Genomic DNA, 20,675 nt, shown 5'->3' with positions numbered 1-20,675 from the left:
TAAGTTTTCAAACATCAATTTACTCATCGTAGATAAAAGGCCGATTTTTCTGAACTAATCACTCTACGTGAATTCTTGTACGATTTTAATACAGGATCTACTATTACTATTTTTCAATTAGTTGGAAAATGTGGACTCTTAAAAATATGATTTATTAATTTTGAAATTCCAAAGATGGCCTTTATCGAAAGATGTGCCAGTATGTAATTTGCTGTAAATTATGACTATTCACTTATTTTACTACCTTTGAAGGATTGCAGGGTTCAGTTTCCTCTTCTGCATTTTGCAGAAAATAAACGTCGATTATATGATTCACTAAATTTTTGATATCTTTATTGTCTATTGCATCAGTTAATCTGATTTTATTCACTCCTGAAATGGGAAGGGGGCGGTTATCTTTTCCTTAAATCTATTAGCATAACTCCAGCCATCTTCAGCTGAAACTGAATAAATGAATCTTGCCTTTCTCGCTATATCAGCCATCCCTCCCATGCGCGAGTATATGTTACAAGAGATTCAATATTGAGGTTTCTCTTGCCTTAGGGACATCTACCTCACTGCAAGAGTTTTCTGTGTTTCTCCCAGTTTTGAGTCTGAGTGAAGCCTCAAAATAATCATCTTATACATCTGATTACGATTTATTTTCTAGAGTGAAATCTGACTTCAGGATTTTCAGTTACAGAAGTAAACTTTATGAATCATTAGCCACCCATAGTCTTATCTATGAGGGCTTGCAATTACATAACATTTTGATACCATTTCAAAAAAATTTTAAGTACGTTAGAAGAACAAGCATTTGTTCGGACAAGTAACGATAATAGCGAAATTTTAATTGGCAAGATAAACGCAAGATTTTAATTGTCTCTTTTCCCTCTATCATTAAAAACAATTCAAATTAAAATAAACCATCAGAAGACATGTGAAGTCTAAATCTGGTTTACATATAGAGATAACGTTAAATAATAAAATAATTCCTTATTTATACGTAATTTTACATATTCACCGAGTTATTTGATGGAATGTAAATTTTTATCAACATAAGAGTTCGATAAACGTACATAATGAAAGTACTATTAAGTACCCACACAATAAAGATATATATTAGTCTAATGCAGCTGATATTCATAAAAAAAAAGTAGGAAATATATGAAAATCTCCTCCCCCAAGTCTGAAAACAGTGATTATTTGACTTCAATTTTGAAGTGTATATTATCTGTCTATTAAATTTTAAGGGAATGATGGACAAAGTAGTTTGCCCATTATTATGATAAGAAACCGCATCAATGCTAATTTCAAAGAATTTATACGGCATATTACGCATGTTTCGACTAATACTCATTTGATTATGATTAGCTAGTAGTATCTGTAGACAGTAATTATATAATAACATTAAACACGTATAGCTGTTAATGAATTACGTAGTTCAAGAGAAATAACAACTTCCAGAATTGGACTTCATTTTCATTTATGATTGATTTTGAATAAAATACTAAATTACTGGAGTAGCAACTTTCAAAACTCGATTCTATGGTATATTTTTAAAAATAGTTCTACGATAAAGCAAATTGCTCATTTCTTGTAGTTAAGTGAAAAAAAAATTGGTAAAATTTGATAAATAAACAAAAATAAACAATAAGACCATAATCACCACACTTTTATTATGCACACTATCACTTCACCACTAAGTGGTAGCATTGTACAAAGACAATACATTCCATACCACAAGCAATTTTCCTGTGGCTGAAGCCGACCAAATGAGGTGTGGAATGTACAGTGATGTCATACTAAGTCCTGACTAGGCACGTTTTGGGCAGATATGTAGCATGACTCCTCTAAAAAAATATGCAGCTAAAAACAACAAGCTCTAAATATAGAAACGATACATAAAAAAAAATCACTTGGAAAAGCTACGTACGCATACACTGCTAGGAACGCAGATTCAGCTATGACACGCTTTGGTCATATAAGGCACCCTACCCACTTGCTTCTTTACACACTAAGTAAAAGCATCATCCATTTCTGAAACAAATAACTACATCATACAAATACAGAATGACTCCAAGAGGTTGATCGTCTAAAAGGATTGAAACGACAGTCCTTTTCCTCTATACTTTCAGACTAATCCACACAGCAAAAACATCTAATATCTAGTTTTAGCACCACACCACCCAATATGGCTGATTAAATAAAGTCATGATTTTCAGTTGCTTAACTATTTCAAAAAACCAGCACAAACGAGGCTCAAGGAACTAAGATTTCTAAAAGGAACAGAAGTTGTATTTCAGAATTCATTGTCGTTTTTCATATATCAGTCAATAATAAATGTTCTACAAAAATTATATTTATATATCAGAATATTTATCCAGATTATTTCTCATCAAAGCCAAGTACAATCCAAATTTGATTCTATATTAGTTGACTACATCAAAGTAATGCAGGTGCTTTCATTAATCGTTTTTTTTTTTCATTCAATTTATCCATTTATGTGTGCATCAAAACATCTCTTAACTATATAATGCAAATTTAAACACATAATACATAGACAGAAAAACTACACACAACTGTAAAATTAAATACACTTTCTATGTATAAAATGATACATCAAGGCGTATCGATTTATTTCTGACACGCTGATAAATAAAACATTATTTCTTTTAAACGGACGTTATAATTGCATTTGGTGTAAGCACGTCATGATATAGACAAATATAATATGTACTCCACAGTCTGATTTACTTTAAAACTAGCACTCTTCAAATGACGTCCGAATTGAAAACATTTATTTACAAATCATCACCTTTACATCAATGAAAATGCAGTTTTCATATCAATAGAAATCAAGATTTTTTCCCAGTCAAAACATAACAGTATTTTTACAAATCTAATACAAAATTAAATATACAATGTTGAGTCATGTCGACATGTTTTCGTATTATACATAATAGATTTTTTAATACAAAGAAATTTTTAAAATCAAGAGTCAAATGTCGGCAAGAAGCCAGATTGAAAACATGGTATCGTAAAATATGTGTTTCATGTATAGTAAAGAAAATCATTTTAAAAAAGCATATTATGCCAATTCTGTTCATCACAAAGATATAATATCACTTCGAAGATATATTTGTTTCTGAAAGTAACAACCATTGAACAAGATTTGTATCGAAATATTGGACAACAAAATTAGGAGCAAGAATGAAAATTCATGCTATATCTTCAAGCTCCATTACCAATTTGGAAAATGTTGCATTCCGAATTGAAATTCCATTTAATTTTAATATGTAGGAAAGAAGTCATGTCGCGTGTCCATATTGTATACTGAATAACTGCTAAATTGTTTCTCTTTCTTTTAGTGTAGATGAAACAGAAATGAAAAATTGTGGCTTTTAAAATTTGATAATTTGTAGCAATTGTTTTTTAATAAAAAGTTCAACTGGACAATAGATTATAAACAAAGATTTCTCATATATAACTGCCAACAATTTTCCCTCTGCGAATTGCGCTTCAATTTCAGATTCAACACTAAGCAGAAACTGATTTCACTCAAACGACCATCGAAATTATGGTCCTATTGAACTCATCAGTTCGTTTCCGTTTCTTATTCTTACACGTTTTTTATAATATAAATATGGTTTATTTTTACATTTTTTTTCACATTAAAAGTTATTTTTTTTACGAGATAATATTTGAGATTGAATATTTTGTTAAGTTTGCTTAAATAAGCAAAACTGATTTCGTTGCATACCAGGTTTAATATTTCAATACCTCTTCTTTGCTTTTACTCTTTCAAACTGTGCCTGAAACTATTATAATTTTCACATCATTATAAAATTTTAATGAGAAGTTGTATGATACAAAGAAGTAAGACAAATTAAATTTCACTTAAAACCGCCTATTTTCAAATGATAAAAGTTGATGCTTCCTTATATGTATTCCACTGCTTTTTTTGCAATGAAGTTTTCGTATAATGTCCGCACATTAACAAAAATTTCAAATTTCAAACTCGAAACGATATTAAATTTTACAACTAATAACTAAACTAAATTTTCATATTATTATTCCTAACTGCTAACTTACTGTCAATTTTAAACCAAGGAGTAAATGAATTAGACTAAGGAATAAATTTTCTAATTCTATTGGAAAGGTGGGGGCATTTTTATCGAATTTTTTTAACTAAAAAAATGGAATTAATAATGTGAATTCAGAGTAGTCTTTTTTGTCAATTTTGCTTCCATCTTAGCAATAACAGCGACTTCTGCTCTACAACTCTATACTTGCTAGCATTTTTATACAACATTCTACAAGCAATATTATACTATTTCAACATAAGTAGTTACTTTCAGAATCAAACACTAAATTTCTAATTATTTGATTATGAAATAAAAGAAAGTTGTTACAAAATAAAAAAGTTGCATTGGTAACACTGCATAGTACAAGGAAATCTTGCTACACATTTCTTAAACGTATAAAACAATCACAGGAACATTTTGTACTTTTTTGCAAATAAAAGCATAAGCATATAATAAAACTACTGTGTGAATGGCAAATATATCTCATTAAACAGATCGTCAGATACATTTTAGCATAGCATTGTCAAATTTAGCAATCAAAATTCTGTACATGAAGGTCAACGTATAATTGCAGATTGCAGGCAAAGACTTATCTGAAAAAGCTCACCTTTGTAATCTAACACATATGTGGAAGACTTTTTAAGCACGCTGTTCTTTTATTTTATGTAGGGAAGCATTATAAAAATCACACTTTCTATACTTCAAACAAAGGAATAGCATCACTTTAAAAATGCTCTAAATAATAATCATGAGGTAGGACAGGTCAGGAAATAATTTTGATTTGTACTGCAATTTTAAGGTACATTAGTTGTGAGAAGATTTCTCATGAGAAGAATCTTTTCATACAACAATTTATGAGATTATTTCTCATTCACCAGCTTGCATTTTAGATTTTTTAATGATTAAAAAATGTCCTGCTTTCATGAGTTTTAGAATCAAGCAAACAATTGCTGAATAACTTCAAATGAGTCTGATGTAACAAGAATCTTTCCAGAAAAAAAACACTTCTGAATAAGTACAAAATAAAAATAAAAAGTGAAATAAATATGTTTTAAAATAAAGATAAAAACTCGTACGAAAAAGGAAATTTACACACAGCTGCATCTTGAAACAAATGTTTTCACTCTCAGCTAATGAGGAGTGACACTAAAAACAATGACAAGATATAAAGGTAGATACTAAATTGTTATTAGGCACAGAATTCTACAACGATTATGGCATTTATGAAGAAACTGATAAATCTGGTTGTAATTCAAGACATGAATTCTATCTGAATAACCAAATATATGATAGAACAATTCATTAAAAAGTATCTCAGTTTCACTTAGGGGAAGAAAGAAAAAAAGCTTTAAAAATTAAAAAAAAAAACATTCATACAAAAAGGCATTAAATCCAAAATTATGGTGTCAGTATTCATAAAGAAAATGTTTCATGTTATGTAAAACATTGATTTTCATATAAAAATAAACAAATTAAAAGCATGATGAACTACAAATGCATCAATGTATACCCATAAAAGTGACAATAAACCGAAAATTCCTATTTCCTATTAAAAGAAAATATGGAGGGATGATGTAATACATAGAGCTATGGATTTTTCTGGGGAAATAGTCATTTTTATTTTAGACTTTAGAAAAATAATTGTTTTTTATTTTTTTTTATTGAAGTAATATATCATTTAGTCTCTTCGGGCATGAACAATTCATGAAAATTTGACTTATTTGCAAAAGGGAAAGCCCTTAGATTAACAAATTAACAGCATCATTTCACCGATGAAAAAAATAGTCCTAAATATATAATATACATATTCAGACAGAGCATTTCTGGAGTGATGCAGATGTTCTTTGCCATAATAATATTAATTTTTAAAAATAAAAAGTTTTAAATGAACTCCCAAGTTCCATATTACTTATAAACGAACAAAGGGATACAAGAAAAACATTTTTATGCACAAGAATTCACTTTTTAAAAGCAGTGTTTTTTACTGTAACATAAAAAGCAAGCTTTAGGTCACAATATTATGACACCTTTTCTACTCAATTACACAAGAGAAAAACATTTTTGTACATCAAAATTCTTGAATCTCTTTAACATCATTACTCACAAATACATCTATATCAAATTACATCTTAATTTGGATATTCATCATTATGAAAACAAGCATTTTCAATATGCAGAGTATTGTTTTCCGAAGTCCATTAAACTACTAATAGTGAAAATCAAAAATAGAGAAGAAATAAGGCAACAAGTCCCCCTTAAGCAGTAAATCGTGGATACAATTAGTTTTTTCAGAAAACATTGAAAACAGAGGTGAAAACCCATAAACTTATACTTTAAGTCAAACTGACAAAAATAAAATTAACCAGAGCTATTCATAAAACGCACAAAATGATGCTGAATATTCTTGTCCACTGACATAGTAAATAATCAAATTTCTCTAAAACATTTTAAAATTGATTTAACATTAAATGAAAAAATAAAGTGTGCATGGCATATAAAAATAGCCTTAATTCAAAAAGAGTTCGAAAATCAATTATTTTCCATCTCTTTACTAAAGAAACCAAATTATCTTGATGAAAGATGTCTCAAGATTTAATTTATGTAATAAAGTCAATGGAAGACCAAAAACCTAGATTTCAGGCAATTAGGTTGTAATTGGTCTCGAATATTCTCCACTTACAGAAGAGTTCAGCATGCTCGTTCTCGCAGTTACAGAAGTCCTATCACTCGCAATCCATTTATAAAAGTACCATGATTAAATTATAAAATTGGTACAAGAGGGCTATCCTTAAAAAGAAGAAGAAAAAGAAGAAGATGTATTGAGTTATGTATATATGTATTTATATCAAAACAACCTCTCCAGACACTTTGCCAACTTAAAATTATGAATTAGATACAATATGACTAATAATAACTTCCAATATGGGAGAAGAAATAAAGTCTTTAAAAAATGGGAAGAGTAAACTATAGATGATCAACATGTGAAAGTTTTCTGAAGATTGCTTTCCATAAGGCACTAAATTAATGAACATAAGCTGTGAAGAAAATAACCTCTCATAAATCGACGCTGGAAGATTTTGCTTGGAGTTCTTGGTCTCGAACCTCGCAAGCAACATTAACCAAAATGTAAAGGCAAGTAAGCGAATTATCAACTGAAGAAGGTGGCGTCAAAGGTGGCGTGTTAGAGGAAGTCCACATTTCTTGGGTAGAGTTATCTGAGTTACGAGACGGTGAAGAGTCCTCTTTTGAGGAATATAGTGCCTTGGAGTTGTCATCAAAAGAACTTGGATGCGAAGTCTCCCCATTCACAGAGGGTGGACTATGCATCACAGTACACTGAAGATCAGTTTCGGGAGGCTGGATGAGCAGTTCTTGCTCATGTGTCCTCTGCCAGCGTTTGGTCAGTTTCAGAGGACAGGCCTCCTGAGACGAACTGATCTGAGATGAGGCAGTGGACGTAGTACTGTTGTCAGAGTCCTCGCTGTCAGCGTCTACGTCAGTGACGCTATCGTCAGTCAACGATATCGGGCTGCTGTTGGAGTCCATGGACCGACTGTAACTACTCGATCTGCTGCTGGTGATAGTGGAGGTAGGTGCAGACCTGGGAACATTGACACCACTCTTCCGTGTGATAGTGTACTGAAGAGGATCATGGCCCTCCTTGCGGATGATATCAGGTAGGATGCGTCGACGGGCATTGATGAACCAGTTGCAGACTTGAAGTTGAGTGAGTTTGGCATCTTCAGCTAACTTGGCTTTCTCTTTCTCAGATGGATAGGCACTGTAACGGTGCTCATACAGCCACATTCGCAAGATCCGTACGGACTCTTTCGGGAGATTTCCACGTCGCTTCCGACGGGATTCGCCGGGTAATCGCGACTCCGGTCTCGGATAGGGCATAGCCTCGTCAGACAGGTGCATCGGGAGACTGTCTTTGGCTAAAATGAAAATAAATACTTGTTAGATGACAAAAATTACGCTACATATTCATGCAACGAAAAGTAAATTTAAACAAACTGTTGATTTGAGATTACGCATCGAAATTGCAGGGGATAAAAAAATTGCATTTTTTAAACATGAATATTTAAGTCAATAACATGTATTTATCTGCAATAAATGTGAAGAAGATCAAAATCTAATACCACAACAACATATCATCAAGAAAATATTATTTCACTGAATCATTAAGACGAAAGCTTTACAAAAATGCCACAGAAATAACAAAAGCATTGCACACCAACTAGATGCACTTGTTTTGAATAACCCCGAATGAAAAAAAAATTAATGAAATTAGTGACTCAAACTCAGGTCATATTATCTGTGCATCGTATGCCAAGGTAATTAAGTTTTAATTTAACAGTAGGAAAATTTTTAGAGAACAAATTGACTTAGAAAAATCAATACATAACATTCTATTAACCTCATTAAAATGAGTTATTTAGTCAGTATCATATGTGTAAACAAACGCAAAATACTACTGATTGTTAAGACATTTAATCAAGTAACCTGATTTACGCTGAATGTCAGATTAACACTCGAAACTAATTTTTTTATTACAATATACTAAAAGAAGTTGAAGACTGAAAAAAAAATTGGAATGCAGACAATGATATCAGTAATAACACCAACATCATCAGTAAATAACCACTGAAATTAATTTCATTTTTTAGTAACTAAATTAAATAATGATTATTCTTTACAAAATAGAAATCAGGTTGTTTAAAAATTATCTAAATTATAGTACAAGAAATCTTACAATTTTAATAAACAAAACTTCAAAGAAGACAATGATGAAGACACACAAAAACATATATTTGATTATGTATCATGAAAATTCAAGTATTCTTAAATTAACTTAGTAGGATATAACATCATATTATATCTATTGATATTGTTATCACTAGAATATAAAATACTGCTTCAACAGTAATATAAATTAGTAATGGTAAGTCATATCACTGACCCGCCCGAAGGCACACTGATAAAGAAAATTGAATAACTGGACCGCTGCAACAGCAACATTGGTGGGAACTGTGGTTAAGTCCTATGGGCCATCACCGGTCACGATACAACCCTTCCCGAAGGAAGTATGTCCCGTCATCGATGGGAGAAGCCAGATCCCCCCTCCACCTATTTATGTACCTTCCAGGGTGGTGAGATCCAACCACCACACCGGAAGCATCTCATCCTCTTTTCGAGGTGCCCCACGGTGGGAATTAGTAATGGTAAAATAAACTTCAAAAATTGCAAAAATCAAGAAGTTCAAGCTAACTATATCCTATAAAAAAGGAGGTTCGCCACAAACCGAACTGTAACAACGAATAAATTTATATAACAAGGTGATATACTTTTTTAAATTCTAACGTATCATCGTAATGCTAATAATAAGTGCTATTATAATAAAATGCAGAATGCAATTAAAACAACAAACAAATATATCTTTTGAGTTCTGAATAAATCTTAGCTATAAGCCATAATTTGGGGGGAGTCCACTTTCTGAGATACATGACAACTATTAACGTAATGTATTGTGTTTGTGTAGATTTTTAAAAAAATCATGGTAATTTATAGTTTTATCTACATTATAATTCTGGCTCTCTATTTAGATACATTATAATTCTGGCTCTCTATTTAGATACATTATAATTCTGGCTCTCTATTTAGATACATTATAATTCTGGCTCTCTATTTAGATACATTATAAGTCTGGCTCATCTCCTTTTTACTCATAAGATTGCAACAATCATTTCTTTTATTTACAGAACTGTTGCACCATTATTTATAGGAAATGCCAATTATTTACACAAAGTGAAAACCATTAAGAGGACATAAACCTACTTGGTAAGCATGACAGTGATACTTTTGAAGCAAGTCAGAGGAAGTTCTTTTGGTGAATGCGCTAAAAATGGCTTAGAATGATATATACAAGAATATATTTCCCAACAAGACGCGCCTGGTAGAACAATAATTTTAAGAATTCGCATGTCGCCAGTAGGTATTAAGATTTATTAACTATATTCAAAATTTTTGAAGAACATTTCTTTATCCTACGAATAAAGAACGCCTTGCAAGGATAGTTCGAATTCCGATTTTATATATTAAGGAATAAAACGTAGCATGTAATTTGATTTTAGTTTTACTTTCAACAATATTGCGGTAGTATAATTTGTAAAACAATCTTTAATATCAGCTTCGGTTTGACATTTGTCAAAAATATGATTTCAAGCATGAATTGCAACGGCCACAGGTTCGATTCGCATTCAATTAAACAGCCACCCAAGACGTAAGTTACAAAACATATGTTTATAAAAAGTACATATTGATGAATCATTACTTAATTTTGTAATTATTTATTTCATGGACCATAAAAGAATTCCATATCTTAACTTGCTACCTAACTGTACCTAAACTGTATAAATTTCATTTGTTTCATAATTCAAAATGAATTCAATAAAATCTTCCTTGGAGAAATAGTTACAGCATTACTTAAAAAAATTTATAGGATTTATTCTATGTGTTAATGCAGCATCAGGAACAGCAATTTGCTGACTTAAGAAATTACAGATATTCATTATGTAATGCATCAGCTGCGGATTAGCTGCATCCTGTTTCATCTTTTTTTTTCCTGAATAACACTTAAATTTAAACTATCGTTAAAGTATAAAAAAAAAAACAATGGATAATGAGATATACATCAGAAACTTCTATGAAGATGCATCAAAGAAGCTTTTAAATAATACTCATTAAGTAATACTATTTTTACAGAGGTTTTCTAATCATACGGGTAATAAGGGATGCGTTTAATGTTTAAATGCCATCATTTATCAAGAAGTGTCAAGCACAGTAATATGATGCTTGAAAAATCATGAATTCTGAGTTAAGGAGGGGGGGGGAGAGAGAGAAATCGAGCAATGAAAAAGAAAACACTTTTCAATTATTTCCTCATTTGCTCAATGAGAAAAATAGGTATTTCTAAATAAAAACCTTTAAATCAAGAATATTCCTTGGCCCAATACATGTTGAATAGGTTTGTCTATACTTAAACCTTTTTTTTATTGCCAGGAACATGAGTTTTTATTTATTAAAGAATCATTCTTGCTTATAATAAAAACATTTTTTTCAGCTGTAATTTACTAGACAATTTAAGGTAAAGCCAATGCTTATCTTTTACCCGTCAATTTTCAATTAATCTCAATCCTGAGTATTATAAAAACTAGAAAATAAAATTCAAATTTACACTGGTATTTAAAGCAAAAAATAAAACATTAACTAGAAGATGAACATAGAATGCAAATCATTCTGCAGGATAATAATGTAAATACTTAAAAAGGTAAGCACGAGCAGATGCTTATGGCAATATAACACCTTGCTGAAAAATAAAATAGTTATAAATGTTAACAGCTTATCCATTATTCGATTAATTTCTTTTAAACGTGTTCATATTAATAAGAGATTCGAAAAGCGCGATTTTCACAAAAAATAAATATAGTTGTTGGAAGGAAATTGATTGATAGAAGGAAAAGTGCTGAGCATATCAGAGAGTAAAATCAAAAACGACCTTGATTAAAAACCAGAGAATGAAGAGCAGAACCGAAATCATGATAGTATGAATTGAACTCTTGCCCTTCCCTTTGACCTGCGACCAAAATTAGATCTAAGCGAAAATCTATCGCAAAATCCACTTCGATCTTCATTACCAATCGTTTCTCACGGCATCTTATGTCAATAACTGCTAAATACGCTATCACGTGAATGGGCAGGGCATAGAAATATAAAAGAAAGAAAAAAGCAGACCGCAAAACATGAAGCAACTCATTCATTTCCTTAGATGTGGAATTTGCACGCAGGCGCAATAAGGCATTCTGGAAGTCTGTGGAAACCTTATTTAAAGGCTGTAGTGTAAGATAATGGAACTCATACAAACATATAACTTTAAATAGACATAGATTGGTTACTTTGATCTTATACACCAATGCAGAAATTTGAAATTAGTTTATTTTCTCTATTCATTTCAGCTCACAAAAATAATCAGCTTATAAAAAACGTATGATAACTACAAAAGGTGTTGAGCATATCAGAGTGTTTCATAATAATTCCTAATTTTGATAAATTATCGACAGAAAATAAAGTCATTTGACGTATCCTAACAGCATGACTGTAATTAAGTAGATATAATATGGGAATTCAAACTACAGTTAAAACTATGTGCAAGGAACTAATGGTTATTAAATTTACAATCTGAACTATCCTAATATGTAGAGCCACTAAAAACGAGAAGTGGAATATTTATTAATTGTTTCATAGAATATTTTTGTATTTATTTCGATCTAGATGATGTGTAATAGTTTTTACACATAGATGAGAAAGTATTATAAATCACTTTCCTCCAAAAATGTCTTCCACAAAATATCTCGGAATCTCATTCATTAATCTTAGAATGTGGCAAAATGTTCTATGTCTTTCTCTTTCATAGTGATGTGAAAGAGAAAAACATGCAACATAAGAAAAACAGTGGCAAATTGTAAAAAATCAAAAATCGCAGTCAAAATATTATAAACTGAATTATAACGTTTTGCAACCTTATATTTTTAACGTACAGTCTGATTAGGTAGTTAAATCATAACCATGGTAATGATGGAGAATTATAAAATTTCTGCGTTTTTTCGGCCAAAAATACTTGATGTTGAAGAGTTTTCAAATCTATTGATGTTAAGTTTAAATAGCTATAAATCGATATATGTGAGAAATGTGGCAAATTTACAGCCGAAAGTAATTTCGTACTAATCTGGAGATCAATTTATATATATTAACGTCCTATTTTGAAGCAACAAAAGATTATTTTGGGAAATAAATCGCAATTTTTAACCGCGTTTGGATGATGAGGACGAACCTCCTTCCGCCATGCAACCGCATCTTTCCAGCATTACGGCATTTAACTCACGTCAGATTCAACGTGCATAAAGTTCATATTCACGTCAGGTCTTCAGTTGCCCTCCGATTTCGAAGCCAAGACTTTACTACTAGCCACCGAAGGTCGCTAATCTGAAATAACATCGGCATTTATCCTTGCTTTATGACAATATCCTGGCCAAAAAGGGATATGAGTGTAAATGAAAGTTTAGAAGTCAGTTATTAATAGCCCTGCAGAAAGGGTATTAGTGTTTTATTTGTAACAAGTGCTTCCATCGTCATACCTATCTATTGACATTGTTTACAACAAAAAATTACTGTCTAGCTACACATTTGCAGTATATTATTACTCCCAAGTTCAAGAAACGACCTGCCTAAGTGACATTAGTAATTATGGCGATTGTGGGTAAGATCAAACAGTCTTCTGTGTGATTCAGTGGCATATTTCCAACTAGGCAGCTTCCTACTTGAAAGGATAAGTTTCGTACAAATCGATTAAACAGTTTTGTTGCCCTAGTTGCCAAATAAATTTTAAAAATTACGAATCGTATGAATGATAAAATATGCAGATAATATTAACTTTTTATTCCTATGTGTTTCATTAGATTCACTTAGTTAATAGAATATTTATAAAACTTGCATCTGCTTCAATAAAATTGCATACAAATATGAATGCCGGGCAGTCTGGTGTCATTATATATAAATAAAAAAAAAATACTTATTCAAAAAAGTAATAAAATAAATAAATCTAAAATAAATCATTAATATTTTAGAAATGTGAAACCCAATTGATCATCTATTTAAAAAAGAGGCCTCATAATGAACACTGTCTAGGGCCGCAGAATACCTAAATCCATCACTGGTGTGATTCGACTAATCGTGCTGTACCTGCCATATAACTACATACTTTGGCAAATGCAGTGGAAAAAGCAGAAACATTCACATTATGATGACCAATAGCGATACGCTGAAGGGGAATCTATGTGATCTATGACTTCGATCTATATGAGTGACTAAACATTTCTCTTACCCGGCCACATTGGAACGGAAGGTGATAGCAGCCATGCTAGGGTTGAAAGCACAAAGAAACAAGCAGAAGATGCAGCTATAATGATTCCAAGAGTCTCTTTCGGCCGAACGTTGTATCTGAATCGAGTATATGAAAAGAAGAATAACGCTTTCAAGCGAATCTGATGGACAAGTCCTATTTTCAAAAAGCATTGTGATAAAAAGGATTATTAATTCAACTAAAGGCAAGGGAACAAGGATGAAAATAAAATGCCTGTGGTATAAAGTATTTTTTGGGGGCGAAATAAAATATAATACAGAATTTCAGACATCAAAAGACAAAAAATAGAAAGCCAATTATCATTGGATTCAATTATCATACCGCTCTCCTACACTGAGTCACTACTCACCAACTCTCTGAAAAAAGAAAAAAAGAAAAAAAAAAAAAAATCTGTTACCAATTTTTTTTCTCTAATTGACAAAGACTGCCATGGATTCCACAGAAAATTTCGCACCAGTAATGATGTTACAGAGTTTGATGAAGACCTTGTAACGTTCAAAATAAAACTATAAAACAATGTAAAATAACATTTTTTTTTTATTCTTCCAATTTTATCAATAAACCATTGAACATATTAAACCTCTAAAACCTTCTTATTTCACTTAACCTTTTAAAATTCTACAGCATGAAGACAACGTAGAAATAGGGAGAAAAAAAAAGGGGGGGGGACAGCAAATTATCGTAAGTTTGGAAACACTTCGAAAATAGCTGTTATTCCTTAAATTGCAACAATTTGTTCTATTCAAAGCGATTGCAAGCCATAGTAAGCTATTTTTCACTCAAATTGGTAACGTATTTCCTAATGTAAAAAAATTTTGGTGACAATCCTAAAACTGCTGTCTGGTAAATTTCCAAAAAGTAAACTATAGCATTATGCCATCTGAGTACATAAAGTTCAAATAAGTAAAGTACGAATCATACACTCTTCTATCAGTAAGTAAAATAATTTTATACGAATTTCCATGTTTAAATTACATTTTTTTTTTTTCGTTTATATTCTATAATTGCCCTATCACCTGAACCGATTCCAATAACTTGTTTTAAAATTGGCAATTCAGAATCCGTGAATTGTGGTAACTCGAGTAGCAAACTGCATATCAATCAGAAGTGTTCAGTGTTTGTTTCTACAATCTTGATTATTGTTTAAAACAAAAAACGAAATATATATGCCTGCGCATTTTTTTTCTTATGAATTTTACTCACGGATTCATTAATTTTACCGTTAAATGCTAAAGTAAAATTTAGCCCATAAACACAGGGTAGACATTTTAATTTCATTCTTACTGCATTATTTTTTTTGTTTTGTTTTGTTATTAGAGAAAATTACAAGAAATATTAATTCGAAATATATTGGTTTAGAAAATGAGGGAAGATATTATAGCAGGAAGTCTCAAATTATTGTACATGTACCATTAATGACACATTACATTACTCTTGATGACATAATTTTTACACAAATGATGTAAATGAATGAAAAATGGTGGCCTTTTTAATATTTTATTTTAATCTATAATAATTATTCAAGTATAAAATTGTTTCCCGTCTTTAGTCCTCTATGCTTAAATAGGCGCTTATGACGGCGGTAACACCGTTCATATGCTACTTACAGTTCTGGAGTGACTACTTCATTGAAAATTAAAAAGAATAAGAGATCGCCTCTCTATTCTGAACACTGTACTAACATTTTAGTGGAAGAAAGCGATCAGCTTTTAGATATTTCATAAGTCAGATATCTCACAAATGAGGAGTTTTTTTTTTTTTTTTAATAAAAGAAATTTTAGGCTAATTAAGGTTCAAAAGAGAAAATAAATATCATTATAATTTCGAGAAAGAATTTTTAATGTCTTTCAACACATCACATTTTTGCGAAATTGTATTCTCAACTATGTTATTAATTAAAAGTAAATATAGAAGACGGTTACAACTTGAGCGTAACTTACATTTGAAACGAATGAAGATAAAGCCCAACTAAATTGAAACTTGTTGCAACAAAACAGGTAATCCTCAGTAATAATAAATATTATTATATGCTATTATATATTATTATCAATCATTTTCTAACGTACATTGTATTTTTATATTTTATTACAATGTAAAAGTATAACACGAATATAATAGAATAATATACTCGTTAAATGCTTTATACTTTGATTAAACATTCTATTTAGGATGCATTTTTAATCGACATAACTCTTATGAGTACATATGTATACTTTAATTTCTTATATAAATGACACAAAATTTTAAAAGTTTGAGACCTTCTGCATTCTAAGGTAAGGGGGTGGATGAAATTAAATGGTACGATAGAGGCTTTGTCTTTAGAACTGGCTCTAACTACCACAGTCAGTTACTTGCGAATGCCTTGAATCTTTCAAAATGCTCTAGAGAAAGATGTCATTAAAAGTCACCATTACACTCATCCCATACTAACCAAATGATATAAAATGTAAAAGCGGAATATAAAGACAAATGCTTTTCCTTTAAAGTCTGCAAGTATTTGTATTCCAATAACTTAACATATTTTTAGAATTACATATTCACATATGCAAATTGTTTAACAATGATGATATTAAATATTCCTAAATAATATGTTATATAATCATTCATATTTTTTGAATGATAGAAAATAATATTCAAGTCGTTCGTAAATATGAATCCTCAAATTGCTGAATTAAAAAAATATATATAAATTTCGTTAATTTAAATTAATATCCAGTTTTCGACTATACGAGAGCTATAAAAGAAATCAGAGTTGTAAAATTGAAATCCTAGTAAATAATTACAATTATAAAATGCAGGTAAAGCAATAAAATTCTTGTTTTGATCAGACTAACATTTTTTAAGTATAATTAAAACCTTTCCAACTACTTTTCATTTTAAAAAGATCCTCAGAACAGAAATTTCAATTTCAAATTAAAATTCAGTGCTTAAAAGAAGAAGTTAGTAAGAAACCAGTTGTGATTGCAAAAATAAACAAAAGAAGAAGAAAAAACGCGTAGATGTAAGCAAATTAAAGATTGCAATAAAGTTCTGTTGAAAATCACATTGCAAAATAAAGCTTTGTGTATGTTTATATCGGAATAATCTTGGGAAAACCAACAAAGTTTGCTAAACAAAAATATTTCGAAATTCGTGAGAAACTGTTGTTTTCTTGGGTAAAAATACTAAAAATCTTTACGAAATCGTTCAGATTTTTTGACAGCTCAAAGCGAGGACGTTGCAGATAACCTTGCAATACAGCTGTAAAAGACTGCTGGTGCCATCTATTTTAGTTTACCAACACCATTTGTATCGTTTGCAATTTCCCCTCCATCTCTCAGAAAATCCACCACTTCCACAAAATAAATTATTTTCATAAAAGAAAAAAAAAAATTTAAATAGATAGAATTCTAATATGATTTAATAATTTTCTATGTTTTTCTTCCGCAGAGTATCTCAAACACATTTTTTTCAAAAGTTTAGAAAATTGAAGTAGTAATTAAAGAATGTTTTTAAAAGCTTCTAGTTTTTAAAGCTAAAGTTTTTTAAACCTTCAAAATGTTTTTTAAAGCTTCTTTTAAATACCTTCAAATATTTATAAATTTTCATTAATAGCAACATACTATAATTGCCATTACAAAATAATAATGCAGAGTATCATAGAATATACTGATATAGGAAATTAAAGCTAGCAGTATTCAAATATCAATAAAGGGCCTCAAGAAGTCATTAGCTGAAATACTCAGACATCACAAAATCACATTTTTTTAAAGCTTAAAGAATTTTACAAATATTAATGTCGTTTAGTTCTATGTTCAAGGTCTGTGATCTATTTTTATATAATGCCACAATCATGAAACTCAGTGTAAATGACAATTTTCTATATGAAACTGCTAGCGGACTCATGAAAACCAACATTTATTAAGCAACTTTAAAAAAATGGAAGGGTTCCATATCTTTGAAAATGCCTTAAGAATTATATAAAAACTTAAAAATAATTCATAAAGCTGTCAAATAATAACTAGAAAATAACACACAAATATATTTTAAAAAGTTGAGAAAAATTAAAATAAGAAATCATAACTAAATATATATTCTTGTTTTCTTATTTCCCAAAATTAGTTTTATTCCCAATTTATTTCCCAATCCGTTTTATCTTAATCTCATGTGAATGTAAAGTTAGAGAAATCAGTTGTCACTAATATGACGTATACACATTTTTGAGAAGGAAGGTGATAGGACAGAAGGAGAATTGAAGACTTGGAAAAAAATAGTTACAAATTAACGAGCTATCAGAGTGAGTATATGGAGTGCGTTACATATTTCCATCCTTCCTTAAAACATATGTGGAAATTTTAACTTATCGCATTATTCCATCATCTTTAGAATTTTTTGAAAATGGGACAAGTTCAAAAAGGAATGGCGCTAAATTCGATATTCTATAGGACCTCATTCAGCTTATTTTGAATTCCAAAAATAATGAAATAAAATATCGTAATTTTATTCAAATTTATTATATAACTGTTTTAATTGATTTTTATTTCCTCTAATCAGCAGAAATACTGGCAGTAAAGAATTGAATATTTGCGATTCGAAAATTGTACTTTTGAATGAAGGAAAAAGTATTTTTTCAAAGAGGACCTCAAAAAATATTTTCTCTCTCTCTCTCTTTTTTTTTTTTTTTTTTTCTTATAGAAAGGAAACTCTTACGTAGGTTACAGGCAAATTTCAAGACTGAAGAATAAATTCAGCTTTTGTTAAGAAAATTTTTTATATATTTGTGAGTAAAAACCGCTTGCAGTACTTATGTTGAAATTGGCCTGAACATTTCCAAAATCCTTATATATGGCGGAAAGACAGGTCCTGAAAGAGTATACTATAATTTGAGACTTTTAGACAATTGCAAATTTGAATGGAGAAAAAGAGGACCTTTTAAATGTGATTGTTAAACTAACCTACAATTTTAATTGAAACGCCAGGAAAGATTACGTTGATTTAGGACATTTCTTGATTGAAAAGTGCGGGTTTGCAATGAAGCCGCCTATTGTAAGCAATCTGATATATTTAGATTATGGAGGCGAACATCATCGGACAGTATCCAGATCTGGTAATTCTTAATTGAAAATTGCTGATATGCAAAGGGAAAGAGGAGGATATTAATAATAAAAATATCAGTCAATGGTTATGAATTAATTCCTAATTCCTATCAATATCAATATTCCACTTTCCTTTAAAAGACAAATATTCAACACAAACTACTCTGAATGTAAGATTTTGTAATCTACTCATAAGAATTGAAAAGAGGGCCTGTCAATTAATGGGAATGAGAATAAATAGAACATGTTTTTCTGCGAGTAGTAGAAAGAGCAAATTGATTGTTTCGATTGTATTCAGAGGTAGTTAACAAAATCATTTCATATTCAAATATGTTACAAATATGATATTTAAGAAGTGATTTATTTTTCAAAAGTCTTTTAGTGTGTCATTAGTATGCAACAAATAGAGTGTCTATTTTCTGTATTATAAATTGACTTTACTTCATTAGAATAACCACTGATAAATTTTAAAAAAATCCAACCTTTTCCTATGATTCAAACAACTTACAATAATTAAAAAAAGGTAAATCTAAATAAAACATTCACCATAACTAAATAGTAATCTATAATTGAAGTCCTAACTGATTTCTAACTTAAGTTTTCACCCTAAAGTAAAAAATTACTTAAGATGAAAATGAATTCGCTAATATTTATCATGCAGCAATTAAAAAAAAAAAAAAAGAAGCTGATCCTATTCGATATGGTGCTATAAATCTAGGGCAGAGAGAACGAACCTCTTCATTTTAATTCTTAGCCAGGCAACCAAAATAATAATTCATGTCGACATACCCCTTCCCCCCGCGAATACTGGAATATTCAGCTACAATCTTATTTAATATTCGCCACATAACATGCTTTTTTTCTCTACGACGGGCAATAGAAGTTAAAGCAGCTCTAAAAATCTCATTCGGAAGCCGACTTGTCACATGAAAGAGGTTATCATCAGTGATTTCATGAAGCCTCAATGAAAGGTGGCTTGGCTATGTTTAATGGCGCTATTTGGAAAGGAATTCTGTAGTCGCATCCTATTTCGAAATTTGTTGGTTGGACACATTGAGAAATATTCTAGAAAAGAGTAAAATACAAAGTTTCCTCAAAGAAGATACAATGTGAAAAGTCCTATTAATACAGAAAAGTGGTAATTACCAAAACCGAAATGACTTATGCGAAAGTTTTATAAAGTCTTTACAACAGAACATCATGTCACTATCTGATATTTCTTATAGCATGAGCTATTTATTTTATCAAGAACGCTTCTTTATATATTTTAGTAATTCAATCAGATCGTATGACACTTATATAAGCGTATCTGAATGATTGTCACAGACTAGAAATTAAATTCTTTTTTTTATATCCTAATGAAAAGGAATAGTTTATGAAGATGAAAACACTCGATTTTCTGTTTCTTAGCTATCACTAATTTACTAGCGTAGTTTCGAACAACATTTTTACGATTTTTTCCCCTTTTTTTTCCTTTCTATCAAAGAGTGGAGCTCTTAATAGTCTGCTGCCTTGAATTTCCCCATATATATTACAAACAATAAATTCCATATT

At 30.3% G+C, this 20,675-nt stretch overlaps 1 protein-coding gene across 6 annotated transcripts in view; it reads right to left on the bottom strand.

The window, feature by feature from the left end:
• Window positions 1-1,636: 1,636 nt before the first annotated feature.
• The window catches only part of LOC129960099 (homeobox protein AKR-like), a 203,195-nt gene continuing 184,156 nt past the window's right edge, over window positions 1,637-20,675 (bottom strand). For all 6 annotated transcript variants that reach the window (XM_056073214.1, XM_056073211.1, XM_056073210.1 and 3 more), the window contains one exon: window positions 1,637-8,005. In XM_056073214.1, coding sequence (XP_055929189.1) covers window positions 7,122-8,005 — 884 coding nt within the window. In that variant the 3' untranslated portion in view covers window positions 1,637-7,121. The remainder of the gene's footprint in view (window positions 8,006-20,675) is intronic.

This window comes from Argiope bruennichi, chromosome X2 (genome assembly GCF_947563725.1).
Source record: "Argiope bruennichi chromosome X2, qqArgBrue1.1, whole genome shotgun sequence".
In the NCBI taxonomy this organism is placed as follows: domain Eukaryota; kingdom Metazoa; phylum Arthropoda; class Arachnida; order Araneae; family Araneidae; genus Argiope; species Argiope bruennichi.
Note: the sequence above shows the minus strand (reverse complement) of the source record. Positions and strands in the feature narration are given on the sequence as shown.